Raw genomic sequence first — 13,006 nt, 5'->3', positions numbered from 1 at the left:
TACCATTCCATGTTACCCAACCCCCGTGAACGCCTTTCCAAAACCACGTGGGGTTTTGGAACTATTTCCCACCCACCCCCCACCCCGACGGGCGCCGTTCAAGGCTGGTCCCTGGAGCATGCGCAGTGACACCTCACCCCCACCCCCTCCCCACACCCCCACCGGGCTCCTGCATTAACGCCCGGGGTTCGCAGCCGCAGCCGGGATCAGGCACCCGGGGGCGGGCGGGCACGGTAGGGCCATGGCTGAGGGTGAGGATATGCAGACCTTCACTTCCATCATGGATGCACTGGTTCGCATCAGTGTGAGTTAAGGTGGGGTCGAGGTGAAGGGAGGGGGGCATAGAGGGGTCTGGGATAAGCCAGAACCTGGAACAGGTGGGGATCCAGGGAGATGCTGGGGTGTTGGCAGGGGGCTAAGTGATGGCAGAAACGACTGGGAGGGTCGGGGTGTAGGTATGAGGGTAATCCCGGCAGCCAGGAGGTGAGTACCGTGGAGGCGCCCGTTTGCTGGGATGTAAGCAACGAGGAGCTGCCCGGACGCAGCGGGTGGACTGGGGTAGCCGCCAGCAGTGCACCAGGACTGGGGCTTCAGGGGGGAAGGACTAACCTACGAGAAGGGGGCATGTGTGAACTTGGATATTTTCCAAGAAAACTGAGGACACGTAGGGAATGATGAAGGAGCTGCTCCAGGGTGCATCTCCCAATTTGAACCCCTCCCTGAGACCCCACCCCATCGCACCCCACTCAGGGCTGCGCCGAGCCTGCGGTTGTCATGGCAACCCGTGCCCGGCTCTCCCAGGGGCGGTGCCAACCCTGCTCCCCCCCACCACTTCCTTCCCCCTCCCTCCCTGTCCCTCCCTCCTTTGTGTCAGCTGCGCCCCTGACCGGGATGGCTGCGAAGAGAGGGACCAAGGTGAGGCGTGGGGGGTGGGGCATAGCTTGAGGACCCCCCCGCCACCAAAAGGGGGAGGGATACTTCCGGTGGGGAGGGGGCGAGTAGGCGGGGCGCTTGACCCCCCATCCTCAGCTTGGGGAAGGGGTTGAGGGCCGACCTGGTTGCGCTGCAGGAAGCGCTGAAAGTCCAAAGGGTAGGGGGCCAAGGGGAAGGGGTTGGTCTTGGGAGACTAGAGGAGATAGATGGAGAAGTGAAGGATGAAGGATGGAAGCTGGGGTGGCCGCAGGCCTGAGCCGCGGCAGGAGGATGGAGAGCAAGCAGTGCCTGGCTGGCGGGGAGGAGTCACGCGTGTGGAGGGGGTGCTAGAGAAGGGGGCGGGGGTCCGCATCGAGCTGCAGAATGGGCGGTGCCCTTGATATATATGCCGGGGGGTGGGGGCAGGTGGCCCAGAGATGGAGGGATGGAGACAGGTGAGCTGGGCTGCCTCCCTGGGCCTCTGCAGCCCGAGTGATGGTTGTGGGGGTTGAAGCTGGGAAGGCAGGAGTTCCAACTATCCCTTCTCCGTGGAGTCTTAGCTATACTGGAGGGAAACAGGCAAGGCACAGAGGGCTGGGAAGCAGTGTGAACCAGGCCAAGGCAGGTCCTGGGCAAAAGCCATAGGTAGCTTGTCTTGCCTCTTCTTGAGACTGCTGGGATCTCTAAAGGCAGCTGAGGGCCTGCTCAGATATGCCCAACTATCCGAGCTCTGATCCATCCTCCTGGTCCCTCCACAGACAAGCATGAAGAACATGGAGAAAGAACTGCTGTGCCCAGTGTGTCAAGAGATGTACAAGCAGCCACTGGTGCTGCCCTGTACCCACAACGTGTGCCAGGCCTGTGCTCGGGAGGTGTTGGGCCAGCAGGGCTACATAGGCCATGGTGGGGACCCGATCTCGGAGCCCACGTCTCCTGCCTCCACCCCTTCTACCCGCAGCCCCCGCCTCTCCCGCAGAACTCTCCCCAAGCCAGATCGCTTGGACCGGCTGCTTAAATCAGGTGGGGCTGCGGCCTGTGGGATGGGGGTGGGAATGTAGAGCCATCCATCAGGAAGATGGAAGGGGTTCATCACTGGTCAGGGCTGCCTGTCTGTATTTTCAGGGGTGTAGATGTTGCTTATTTGAGCTCTAGTGAGAACAGAGCTCTGGCGCAATAAAAATCTAATTTTTAAAAATTGAACAGACTTCACCCACCCACAGTCAGCTGTAACTTACCTCCTCTACCTCCGGGTCCATCTACAGGCTTTGGGACATACCCCGGGCGGAAGAGAGGTGCTTTGCACCCCCAGGTGATCATGTTCCCATGCCCGACCTGCCAGGGTGACGTGGAGCTGGGGGAGCGGGGCCTGGCGGGGCTTTTCCGGAACCTGACCCTAGAGCGTGTGGTGGAGCGGTATCGCCAGAGTGTGAGCGTAGGAGGCGCCATCCTGTGCCAGTTGTGCAAGCCCCCACCACTAGAGGCCACCAAGGGCTGCACAGAGTGTCGTGCCACCTTCTGCAATGAGTGCTTCAAGCTCTTCCACCCCTGGGGCACCCAGAAGGCCCAGCATGAGCCCACCCTGCCCACCCTCTCCTTCCGCCCCAAGGTGAGCCAACCCTTGCAGGGCCTGGGGAGGGAGGGACAGGGTGGTGCTGAATGGATGGGGTGCCTGGCATTGTGGGCTTCCAAAATGAGGTGGGCAGGGGCTTACCACTGCCAAGTTCCTTTCTCTGTAATAAAGTCATGTGAGAAAGCACTCAACATCTCTGGGCCTCCAGCTCATCTGCTGCATGGAGATGAGAATATGTGCCTTACCATATCCACACTGGCAGGGATGTAAGTAGGATCACAGGAGATGATCATTGTTCAGTACAAAGTGCTGTTTATACGTTTCGTTCACTCACTGAACAAATATTTATTGAGCACCTATGACCATGATGCTATTCTAGGCATTGGGGTACAGCAGTGAACAAGATGGACAAAGTTAATTATGAACCACAAGCCTTAGATTAATTATCACCATTATTATCATTATTACCACACATCCCAAACCATAGGTGAAAGGAGGAGCAATGCTGGTGAAATGGCATTGCCTGGACTGCAGGAAAGGTCTGTGATGTCAGTGTTCACCACCAGATGGCACTGTGGAGCACCACCCACTGATCCTTCCCCTCTCATCTGACCAGTGGAGGGAGGGCGCCCAGCTGCTCTAGTGATGGGTCAGAACTTTTACACGCACCCTTGGCTGACTAGCTCATTGCCCTTTGTATTTCTAGGGCCTGATGTGCCCAGACCACAAGGAAGAGGTGACCCACTACTGCAAGACATGTCAACGGCTGGTATGCCAACTCTGCCGGGTGCGACGCACCCACAGCGGGCACAAGATCACACCAGTGCTCAGCGCTTACCAGGCCCTCAAGGTGAGGACCCCTCCTCACCCAACCCCAGTGCCAACTCACACCCACATACCTCCTCCTAACTGCTGGCTTCTGCTGAGCCAGACATGATGCCCACCTCCTTCTTCCCCCTCAGGACAAGCTGACAAAGAGCCTGACATACATCCTGGGAAACCAGGACACAGTACAGACCCAGATCTGTGAGCTGGAGGAGACCGTCAGGCACACTGAGGTGAGGGAGGGCATGGGGGTGGGTCTTGGGCCCTACCCGGGAGTGGGAACGAGAAGGGAATGTGGGTGGGCATGCCCCCATCACCTCTCTGCCAGCTCAGGAAGTCTGTGAGGGGTACCTGTGCATGACATGGTTCTGGTTAAACTTGGTTGGCAGGAACCCTAGTGTCCCAGGGAAGGCTGTCCCTGGGACTGACTCTAGTGAGGTTGGTAAGCTGTTGCTGAGGATGAGAGTCCAGATGTCCTCAGCCTCACTCTCCTACTGAGGATCGCACACTTGCCTGGAACTCAGTGAGGTTATGGCTCTGATCTTGTGCCAGACTGAATCAGCTGACATGGGGGGGATAGGCAATGAAGTTGGCATAGCTGCCAGCGGACATTAATTAGTGTGGTCCAAGTGGACATTAGTGTGGTCATGGTCTCTCTTATTTGAATGAATCCTTAAGGGATTGGGATTATGACGGAATTAAGGAAAAATATCTCAAACTGGTATATTGATTATTTCAAGTTGAAATTGTTTGAGGAACTGAATTTCAGGAAGGGCCATTTGGGCCAGGTGTGGTAGCTGATACCTGTAATCCCCAGGAGGCTGAGGCAGGAGGATTCCAAGTTCAAGCCCAATCTCAGCAATTTAGTGAAGCCTTTTCTCAAATTAAAAAAAGGGGGTTGCTGGGGGAGTAGCTCAATGGTAGCGTGCTCCTGGGTTCAATCCCCAGTACCACCAAAAAAAAAGAAAGAAAAAAGAAAAGTTCATTTGGCCTGTATTTCCCTACACATTACCAGCCATAAATATTCTTTTGGAAGGAATGTGCTTCACGTGCCAAGACCTGAAAATAGCTTCGATTGCCACAGACTAGTAATTGGGGCTACAACGAACCTAAATAAACAAACTATTTGAAGTGACCCTTATCTTCCACTAGCTTCTACCCCACTTCTCCACTTATCTCTTAGCAACAGCCGTAGGATTTACTACCTCAATCCAGATATTTATTTGTTCTGTCATTCTTTACAAATGTACTGGTCTGTGACTGGGGGTAAATCTCAGTGGTAGAACATGTGCATAGCATATGCAAGGCCCCAGGTTCAATCCCTAGTACCCAAAAGAAAAAAGAAAATGTTCTTTTTTTAATAAAATTTTAAGAGCATCAGGCTTAGGTGATTTCTTTGGGATTCACTGTTTTGTAAAGATCCCCAAGTACATGTAAAATTAATAAAACTCTCCAGGCACAGTGCAGTGGCACTTGCCTGTAATCCCAGCTACAAAGGAGGCTGAGGCAGGAGGAAGTTCCAGTCCAGTTTTGGCAATTTATCAAACCCTATCTCAAAATAAAAAGGACCATACCTCAGTGGTAGAGTACCCCTGGGTTCAACCCCCAGCACCACAAAAATAAATTTAAATTAATAAAACTTTTATGCTGGCTTGGCATGGTGGGGCACACCTGTAATCCCAGCAACTCTGGAGGCTAAAGCAGAAGGATCTCTCATTCAAAGCCAGCCTCAGCAAAATCGAGGCCCCAAGCAACTCAATGAGACCTTGTCTCTAAATAAAATAATAATAACTGAAAAAAAGGGGGGGCTGGGGATGTGGATCAATGGTTAAGTGCCCTGGGGTTCAATCCCAGATTAAAGGAAAAAAAAAAAAAACTTTTTTGCTTTAGCCAAGCATGGTGGCTCACACCTGTAATCCCAGCAACTCAGGAGGCTGAGGCAGGAGGAGCACAATTTCAAAGCCATCCTCAGCAACTTAGCAAGGCCCTAAGCAACTTAGCAAGGCTCTGTCTCAAGATAAAAAATAAAAAGGGCTGGGTTTGTAGCTCAGTGGTAAAGTGCCCAGTACCAAAAATAAAACAAAACAAAATACAACCTTTATGCCTTTTTCCTGTATCAACTGAGTTCAACAAAAAAGGAGGAAGTAGATCTCTCTCTACCCTATAGTTATGATGTGGTCATCCAGGAAGGTTAGCACAAACCTTCAAAAGTTGAACCCAATGCCGGGTGCTGTGGTGCATGCCTGGAATCCCAGCTGCTGGGGAGGCTGAGGCAGGAGGATCACAGGTTCAAAGTCAGCGTCAGCGTTCAAAGTCCTGTCTCTAAATAAAATAATAATAACTGAAAAAAAGGGGGGGCTGGGGATGTGGATCAATGGTTAAGTGCCCTGGGGTTCAATCCCAGATTAAAGGAAAAAAAAAAAAAACTTTTTTGCTTTAGCCAAGCATGGTGGCTCACACCTGTAATCCCAGCAACTCAGGAGGCTGAGGCAGGAGGAGCACAATTTCAAAGCCATCCTCAGCAACTTAGCAAGGCCCTAAGCAACTTAGCAAGGCTCTGTCTCAAGATAAAAAATAAAAAGGGCTGGGTTTGTAGCTCAGTGGTAAAGTGCCCAGTACCAAAAATAAAACAAAACAAAATACAACCTTTATGCCTTTTTCCTGTATCAACTGAGTTCAACAAAAAAGGAGGAAGTAGATCTCTCTCTACCCTATAGTTATGATGTGGTCATCCAGGAAGGTTAGCACAAACCTTCAAAAGTTGAACCCAATGCCGGGTGCTGTGGTGCATGCCTGGAATCCCAGCTGCTGGGGAGGCTGAGGCAGGAGGATCACAGGTTCAAAGTCAGCGTCAGCGTTCAAAGTCCTGTCTCTAAATAGGGCTTGGGATGTGACTCAGCAGTTGAGAGCCCCTGAGTTCAATCCCCAGTACCAAAAAAAAAAAAAAAAAGGGTGAGCCCATTTGGGGGTACAGGCCTTAGCAACCATGAGTCTGGCCCTATTAAGTTGTGTGGGTAGGATTCCCCCAGATCCCCTGTGATCCTAGTGGTGCTGTGGTGTCCCAGGAGGCTGGCACAGGAAGATAGTAAGTCATGCATCCTTTGGGTGTTGCTCCCTGGGCAGGTGAGTGGTCAGCAGGCGAAGGAGGAGGTGTCACAGCTGGTACGGGGGCTGGGGGCTGTGCTGGAGGAGAAGCGGGCATCGCTGCTTCAGGCCATTGAAGAATGTCAGCAGGAGCGGCTGACCCGTCTCAGCACCCAGCTCCAGGAGCACCGGAGCCTGCTGGACGGCTCAGGCCTGGTGGGCTATGCCCAGGAAGTGCTTAAGGAGACAGACCAGCCTTGCTTTGTACAAGCAGCCAAACAGCTGCACAACAGGTACCGAGGGGCGTGGCACAGGGCCCAGGCTTCTGGGAGGCAGGGGCATTTTGGGGTAGCGACCTCTCAGACAGTGTCTAGAGTCCTCGCCAGGCTGAGAGCGGGCGCCTTGAGGGTTTTCATTAGGCCAAACTGAGGCCCGCGTATTCCAAGGGGTGAGGAAGAGACCCGAGGCAGAGGCCAAGGTTCTCAGGGGCAGGCAAGGCAAAATCAAGGGGAAGGGTGGCTGCCCAGACGGCAGTGCCTAATCCCTTCCTGCCCCCATCGCAGAATTGCCAGAGCCACTGAGGCCCTCCAGACATTCCGACCAGCTGCCAGCTCCTCCTTCCGCCATTGCCAGCTGGATGTGGGGCGTGAGATGAAGCTGCTGACAGAGCTCAGCTTTCTTCGAGGTAAGGAGGTGGCCAGGCCCTTGCCCAACCAGAGCCTTCCTCCCCTCCTCCCCAGCAGCGGGCCCGGGGGGCAGTGCCCACCAGGGAGCTCCCCGGCCTCCCACCCAGCCCACCTGCCACACCGTCCTACCGCGCTCAGCGCTGCTTCTCCCTCTCTTTGTTTGTAGGCTGTGGCCACCGCGGACTCTGCTCCGGAGCACCCCAGGCAAGTCAGCGGCCCTGCCCCGGGGGCCCTGCCCCCCGCCGGGCCCCCAAACCGGCCCCTCCCGTGCTCCAAGCAGCTCAGCCCCCCACTCAGTGCTTTCTTCTTTCTGCTCCCTCTTGACCAGTGCGGTCTCTTTTGAGCCTTCTTTAGGCCCTGCCCTTCTCATCTTTTGTCCTGGGACCCCTATTCTCTTCCCCTTGACCCCCACGCCCTGCCCTGCTGGCTAGCTTGCTTTCCCTCTGTCACCTCCCTGTTTCTGTCTTGCCGATGCTGGCACCTCCGCCCCAATCCTGCTTCCCCTCTCTGCCGCTCAGGGCCCTCTTGCCTGGGTTCCCGTGGCCTTTGTCTGCCCCCCCTGGGGCTCCTCTTAATTCAGAGACCGTCTAAGCCAAAAGGAGCCCCCGGAGCTTATCTGGTCTGACACCCTTAAATGACCCAGGAGGAAACTGAGGCTCAGGAAGGGAAATTGACTCACCTCAAGTCCAGGCCTCCTGACTCCTGCCCAGTGCTCTCCCACCTCTTCTTCCTTGGGCCCTGACCTGTCCACCCAGTGCCCAGTGCCCAGATGGGCTCTCTCCTCCGTTCCCTCACCCACACTCACCCCCCCGGCTCCCGCTGCTTTCCCTTTTCCTGCCTGCCCTGCCCTTCATGCCAGGCCAGTGATCAGGCCCTGACTGACCCCCGCTGTCTCTTCCCACAGTGCCCGAGGCACCCGTCATTGACACCCAGCGCACCTTTGCCTATGATCAGATCTTCCTGTGCTGGAGGCTGCCCCCCCACTCACCACCTGCCTGGCACTACACAGTCGAGTTCCGTCGCACTGATGTGCCTGCCCAGCCGGGCCCCACCCGCTGGCAGCGGCGGGAGGAGGTGAGGGGCACCAGTGCTCTCCTTGAGAACCCTGACACAGGCTCTGTGTACGTGCTGCGTGTCCGGGGCTGCAACAAAGCCGGGTATGGCGAGTACAGCGAAGACGTACACCTGCACACGCCCCCAGCACCTGGTAAGTGACAGGCGGGCGGCACGGAGTGGCAGACACAGACATCTGTGCAGGGGGCATGGGGATGCCAGGCTTGGGTCCTCCACTGGTTCCAGATGGACACTGTAGAGACAGTGTATTTTTTTTTTAATGGGGGTTGGGGTACTGGGAATGGAACCCAGGGACATTTTACCACTGAGCAACATTCCCAGGCCTTTTTTTATTTTTTATTTTATTTATTTATTTATTTATTTTTGCTGGGGACTGAACCCAGGGCCTTGTGCATGCCAGGCAGGCCCTCTACCAAATGAGCTATACCCCAGCTCCCAGTCCTTTTTTTTTTTTTTTTGAGGGGCTGGGGATGTGGCTCAAGTGGTAGTGCGCTCACCTGGCATGCGCAGGGTGCTGAGTTCGATCCTCAGCACCACATAAAAATAAAATAAAGATGTTGTATCCACCAAAAACTAAGAAATAAACTTAAAAAAAAGTTGAGACAGGGTCTTGCTAAGTTGTCCAGGCTGGCCTCAAACTTGTGATCCTCTTGCCTCATAAACTGAGATTAAAGGCAGCTTAGAGGGATGGTTTAATACTGTCGGTCGTGTGCATTCATACTCTGGAGCTAGACCTCTTGTATTCTAATCCCAGATCTAACTCTTGCTGTGTGCTTTTCAACAAGTTTTTCACCCTCTCTGAACTTCAGAGTCCTGTTCTACAGGGGACAGTATTGCTGCCAGGCATGATGGTGTGTGTCTATAATTGCAGCAATTTGAGAGGCTGAGGGAGGAGGATCATAAATTTGAGGTCAGCCTGGTCAACTTAGCAAGATCCTGTCTCAAAATGGAGAAAAGAAAAAAAAAAGGGAATTACAAGAGCTGAGGCTATAGTTCAGTGGTATCCTGGGTTCAATCCCAGTCCCCCACAGAATAATAACAACAATAAAGATGCTTCATCGAGTTGTGTGAGAATTTAACTGTTCTGAGGCAACACTGGTGAAGACAGCACAGTTTCTGGCTCATAGTTCAATAAATGTCAGGAAAGTGACTCTAGAAAACAGTTTGCATGCTGGGACCTGGGCATGATAGGGGACACTTACCACCAAAGCAAAGGCAGAGAGGGAGGGTTGGATATAGGGCAGGTGTGAGCCCCCGACTGTCCCGAGGGCCTACCACGGGGCAGAGGTTGGAGGAGGCCTTGTGAGTCCGTCAGGTCTGGGGCTCTGGTTCTTGTTCACTAGTCACCAGTGAAACTTCCTGGAGCCCGTGTCCACTTGGAATGTCCCTTTCTTTTTCTCTTATGAGCCTCATTTCAGTTCCCCAGGTCCGTTCTCCTGCGTTCCCCTACCTCTTCCTGGTAACTGAACACCCTGAGAGGTTGTTCCCTGTTCTGAAATCTCCCAGGGTCTTGTGCTCACGCCTCACTGTCCCCAGTGCCAGCGTTTGTTCCTGATTCTTCCTTCTGTCTCAACCCTCCTCCCTGTTCCAGTTCTGCACTTCTTCCTCGATGGCCGCTGGGGTGCGAGCCGCGAGCGGCTGGCTATCAGTAAGGACCAGCGAGCAGTGCGGAGTGTCCCCGGGCTGCCCCTGCTGCTGGCTGCTGAGCGGCTGCTGACTGGCTGTCACCTGAGTGTGGATGTGGTCCTGGGCGATGTAGCTGTGACCCAGGGCCGCAGCTACTGGGCCTGTGCCGTAGACCCTGCCTCCTACCTGGTCAAGGTGGGCGTCGGGCTGGAGAGCAAGCTTCAGGAAAGCTTCCAGGGTGCCCCGGATGTGATCAGCCCCAGGTCAGGCCCCTTTGGAGGGAATGGGGACCCTGGGTGGGAGCCAGGGACAGGGCAGAGGTAGCAAGTGCAGCACCCAGAATTGCCGTGATGGGGTTTGGAAGGAAGCAGCAGGAACAGAGGAGCCAGGCTGGGAGGCTGTGGGTTCAGCACAAGGGTCTTTGAGGATTGGTTTTCAGGGTGTGTGGCTGGGGAAAGGGACGAGGGAAGGGGAAGCCATTATCACTTGCTTCTGTCTGTCACTCAAGACCAGAACCCCACATCTCCACATCCTCATGTCCTTTCTAGCGCCCTATTTTTTCCATGAAACTTTTTCCCTCCAGAACTTCCTTCACCCCCATCTTTTCTCAATTCTTTCCTTAAACATCTCATTTCTACAAGCCGTTTCCCTCCCCGCATCTTTTTTTTTTTTTTTTTGATACCAGGGATTGAACTCAGGGGCGCTTAACCACTGAGCCACATTCCTACCCCTTTTAATGTTTTATTTTGAGACAAGGTTCTCATTAAGCTGCTTAGGGCCTTGCTACCTTGCTGAGGTTGGATTTGAACTCATGATCTTCTTGTCTTAGTCTCCCAAGCCACTGGGATTACAGGCATGCACCACTGCACCCAGCCATACCTTCCCCCATCTTAATCACTAACCCCTCATCCTTTCTAACTCTCAAAACCCTCTCCCCAGCTAGGCACAGTAGCACATGCCTGTAATCCCAGCGACTTGCCCTCTAATCCCAGTGACTCGAGAGGCTAAACCAGGAGAATCACAAATTCATGGCCAACCTCAGCAATTTAGCAAGACCTTAAGCAATTTAGCAAGACCCTGTCTCAAAATGAAAAATAAAAAAGGACTGGAGATATAGCTTAGTGTTAAAAGCACCCTGGGTTAATCCCAAGTACCAGCATGATTTCCTGAACACCATTTTTCTCAACATCTTTCTATCTTGATAAGCACCACATTTGGTGTGGAGAGTACTAGGAATTTAACTCAGGGGCACTCTATCTCTGAGCTGTATACCCAGCCCTCTTTTTATTTCTTATTTTCTTTTTTTGGTATCAGGGGATCGAATCCAGGGATGCTTTACCACATCTCCAGCCCTTTTTATTTTTAATTTTGAGACAGGGTATCTCTAAGTTGCTGAGGGCCTTGCTAAGTTACTGCGGTTGGTTTCGAACTTGCAATTCTCCTGCTTCAGCCTCCTGAGCCCCTGGGATTACAGGCATGCACCATTGCACCCAGCTCTTTTTAACTTTTTAAAATTTTGAAATAGGGAGTCTTGTTAAATTGCTGAGGCTGGCCTCAAATTTGTAATCCTCCTGCCTCAGCCTCCAGAGTCGCTGGGATTACAGGCATGTGCGACTATATCCAGCTGCCACATTTCTTTAGTGTGCTGTGCAAATACTTACCTTCCCTTTTCTCCAACGTCTCTCATCAATGTGCTTTCCTTTCAATAACCCTTTCCCACCAAACCAAGCCCCCAACCCTATACTCTGAACCCTGTCTCTTCGATCCAAAGTCAATTTGTTCCACCTCTCACTCCCAGCATTCCATCCTCCCAACATCTCATCCTCCTGGTCTCCTGTGCCTGGCTCCCTTATTCCACCCCCAACATCCTCCTACCCAACTCCCCCTTCCGCAGGTATGACCCGGACAGCGGGCATGACAGCGGTGCAGAGGATGCCACCGTGGAGGCGTTACCACCCTTTGCTTTCCTAACCATCGGCATGGGCAAGATCCTGCTGGGGTCTGGAGCAAGTTCAAATGCAGGGCTGACAGGGAGGGATGGCCCGGCTGCCAGCTGCACAGTGCCCCTGCCACCCCGCCTGGGTATCTGCTTGGACTATGAGCGGGGTCGGGTCTCTTTCCTGGATGCTGTGTCCTTCCGGGGGCTCCTCGAGTGCCCCCTGGACTGCTCAGGGCCTGTGTGCCCTGCCTTCTGCTTCATAGGGGGTGGTGCGGTACAGCTGCAGGAGCCTGTGGGCACCAAGCCGGAGAGGAAAGTCACCATTGGAGGCTTCGCCAAGCTAGACTGATCCTTTCCGACGGCTCTGTCGACCTGGAGTCTCACTGGGCCCTGGCTTCCCCGAGCCTCCCACACTGGGTTGTTTCCCCAGCAACATCTCCCTCAACTCTTCCTGACATGTGGTCCTGCCCCTCACCTTCTGTCTGTGTCTTCCCAGGGCTTTCTCTTGACCAAGGGACTCTCCTCAGCTCACCTCTCTGGATGCCCCCCATTCTCTCCATTGCCTGTTAGTTAGCCCCAGCCCCCATGCCCACCAAGCCTCCGCCCCTTGCCTTGCCCTTGGCATCTTACCCAAATCATGGAGAGAGCCCCTTCCTCACCCCTGTCTTGTGCCAAGGCTGACTGGGAGGGAGGGCGCCTGGAATACTGGGCATGATCCCCAGCTCTGCCCTTTGCCTTGCCAAACTCCCTGCCCCGTTGATGCTGAACTACGTACAGCCTTGGGGCAGACGGGCTTTTGGTCTCCCGAGTGGGGACGGGACCCTATCATCCTGCTTTATTTGGGTCTCCCCTACCCCCCAGCCGCATGCCCCTTACCTCCCTCTTTTCCCGCTTGCATGCTTTACCTGTCCCGTACCCATGCCAACGTGCCAAGTCTCCCTTGGGGACCCGGCTGAGGCTGGATGTTCCTGCTGGGTTGGGCCAGGCAAGGCGTCTCGTGCTTGCTGCTGCCTCCCTGCAGTGGGCACTCTAGACCTGTGCCAAGCAACAGCTGTAACTTTCATGGTTTATAACAATAAACTGTGACGCCAGGCACATTTCTGCCTTCCCCGAGCGTGACCATTCCTCTTGGTTTCTGTGCAGTGTATGGGGGTGGAAGGGTTCCAAGGTGCTTTGGTCAGGGTAGGGTGCTTGAGGGAAGGAGCTACCCAAGCCAGGTACTCCCAGCCTCCTGCCACACCTGTAGTAGGCCCAGGCCCCAGCTTACCATAGCTGCCAGGAGGCACAGCA

The 13,006-nt window shown here is 54.1% G+C and overlaps 1 protein-coding gene across 7 annotated transcripts; it reads left to right on the top strand.

The window, feature by feature from the left end:
* Positions 1 to 64: 64 nt before the first annotated feature.
* Positions 65 to 12,840, top strand: Trim46 (tripartite motif containing 46). 7 transcript variants are annotated; one of them, XM_048814744.1, is made up of 11 exons: positions 429 to 915; positions 1,671 to 1,932; positions 2,175 to 2,518; positions 3,189 to 3,332; positions 3,445 to 3,540; positions 6,431 to 6,684; positions 6,955 to 7,076; positions 7,982 to 8,284; positions 9,743 to 10,040; positions 11,672 to 11,859; positions 11,980 to 12,840. In XM_048814744.1, the coding sequence occupies exons 1-11, from the start codon at positions 775 to 777 to the stop codon at positions 12,063 to 12,065; spliced, it is 2,238 nt and encodes a 745-aa protein (XP_048670701.1). In that variant the 5' UTR covers positions 429 to 774; the 3' UTR covers positions 12,066 to 12,840. The 7 variants fall into 7 exon arrangements, with proteins under 7 accessions (XP_048670705.1, XP_015358269.1, XP_048670703.1 ...); XM_015502783.2 differs by lacking the exon at positions 429 to 915 and adding an exon at positions 114 to 304 and having other exon boundaries at positions 11,672 to 12,840; XM_048814745.1 differs by lacking the exon at positions 429 to 915 and adding an exon at positions 176 to 314 and having other exon boundaries at positions 11,672 to 12,840.
* Positions 12,841 to 13,006: the final 166 nt, after the last annotated feature.

This window comes from Marmota marmota, unplaced genomic scaffold (genome assembly GCF_001458135.2).
Source record: "Marmota marmota marmota unplaced genomic scaffold, marMar, whole genome shotgun sequence".
NCBI classification, from domain to species: Eukaryota; Metazoa; Chordata; class Mammalia; order Rodentia; family Sciuridae; genus Marmota; species Marmota marmota.
Note: the sequence above shows the minus strand (reverse complement) of the source record. Positions and strands in the feature narration are given on the sequence as shown.

Coding starts and splice junctions, on each gene's coding strand:
- Trim46 (XM_048814743.1), top strand. CDS start 775: ATGGCAACCCGTGCCCGGCTCTCCCAGGGGCGGTGCCAACCCTGCTCC. Junction 1,933..2,174: donor GGACCGGCTGCTTAAATCAG/GTGGGGCTGCGG, acceptor GTCCATCTACAG/GCTTTGGGACATACCCCGGG. Junction 8,285..9,742: donor GCACACGCCCCCAGCACCTG/GTAAGTGACAGG, acceptor TCCCTGTTCCAG/TTCTGCACTTCTTCCTCGAT.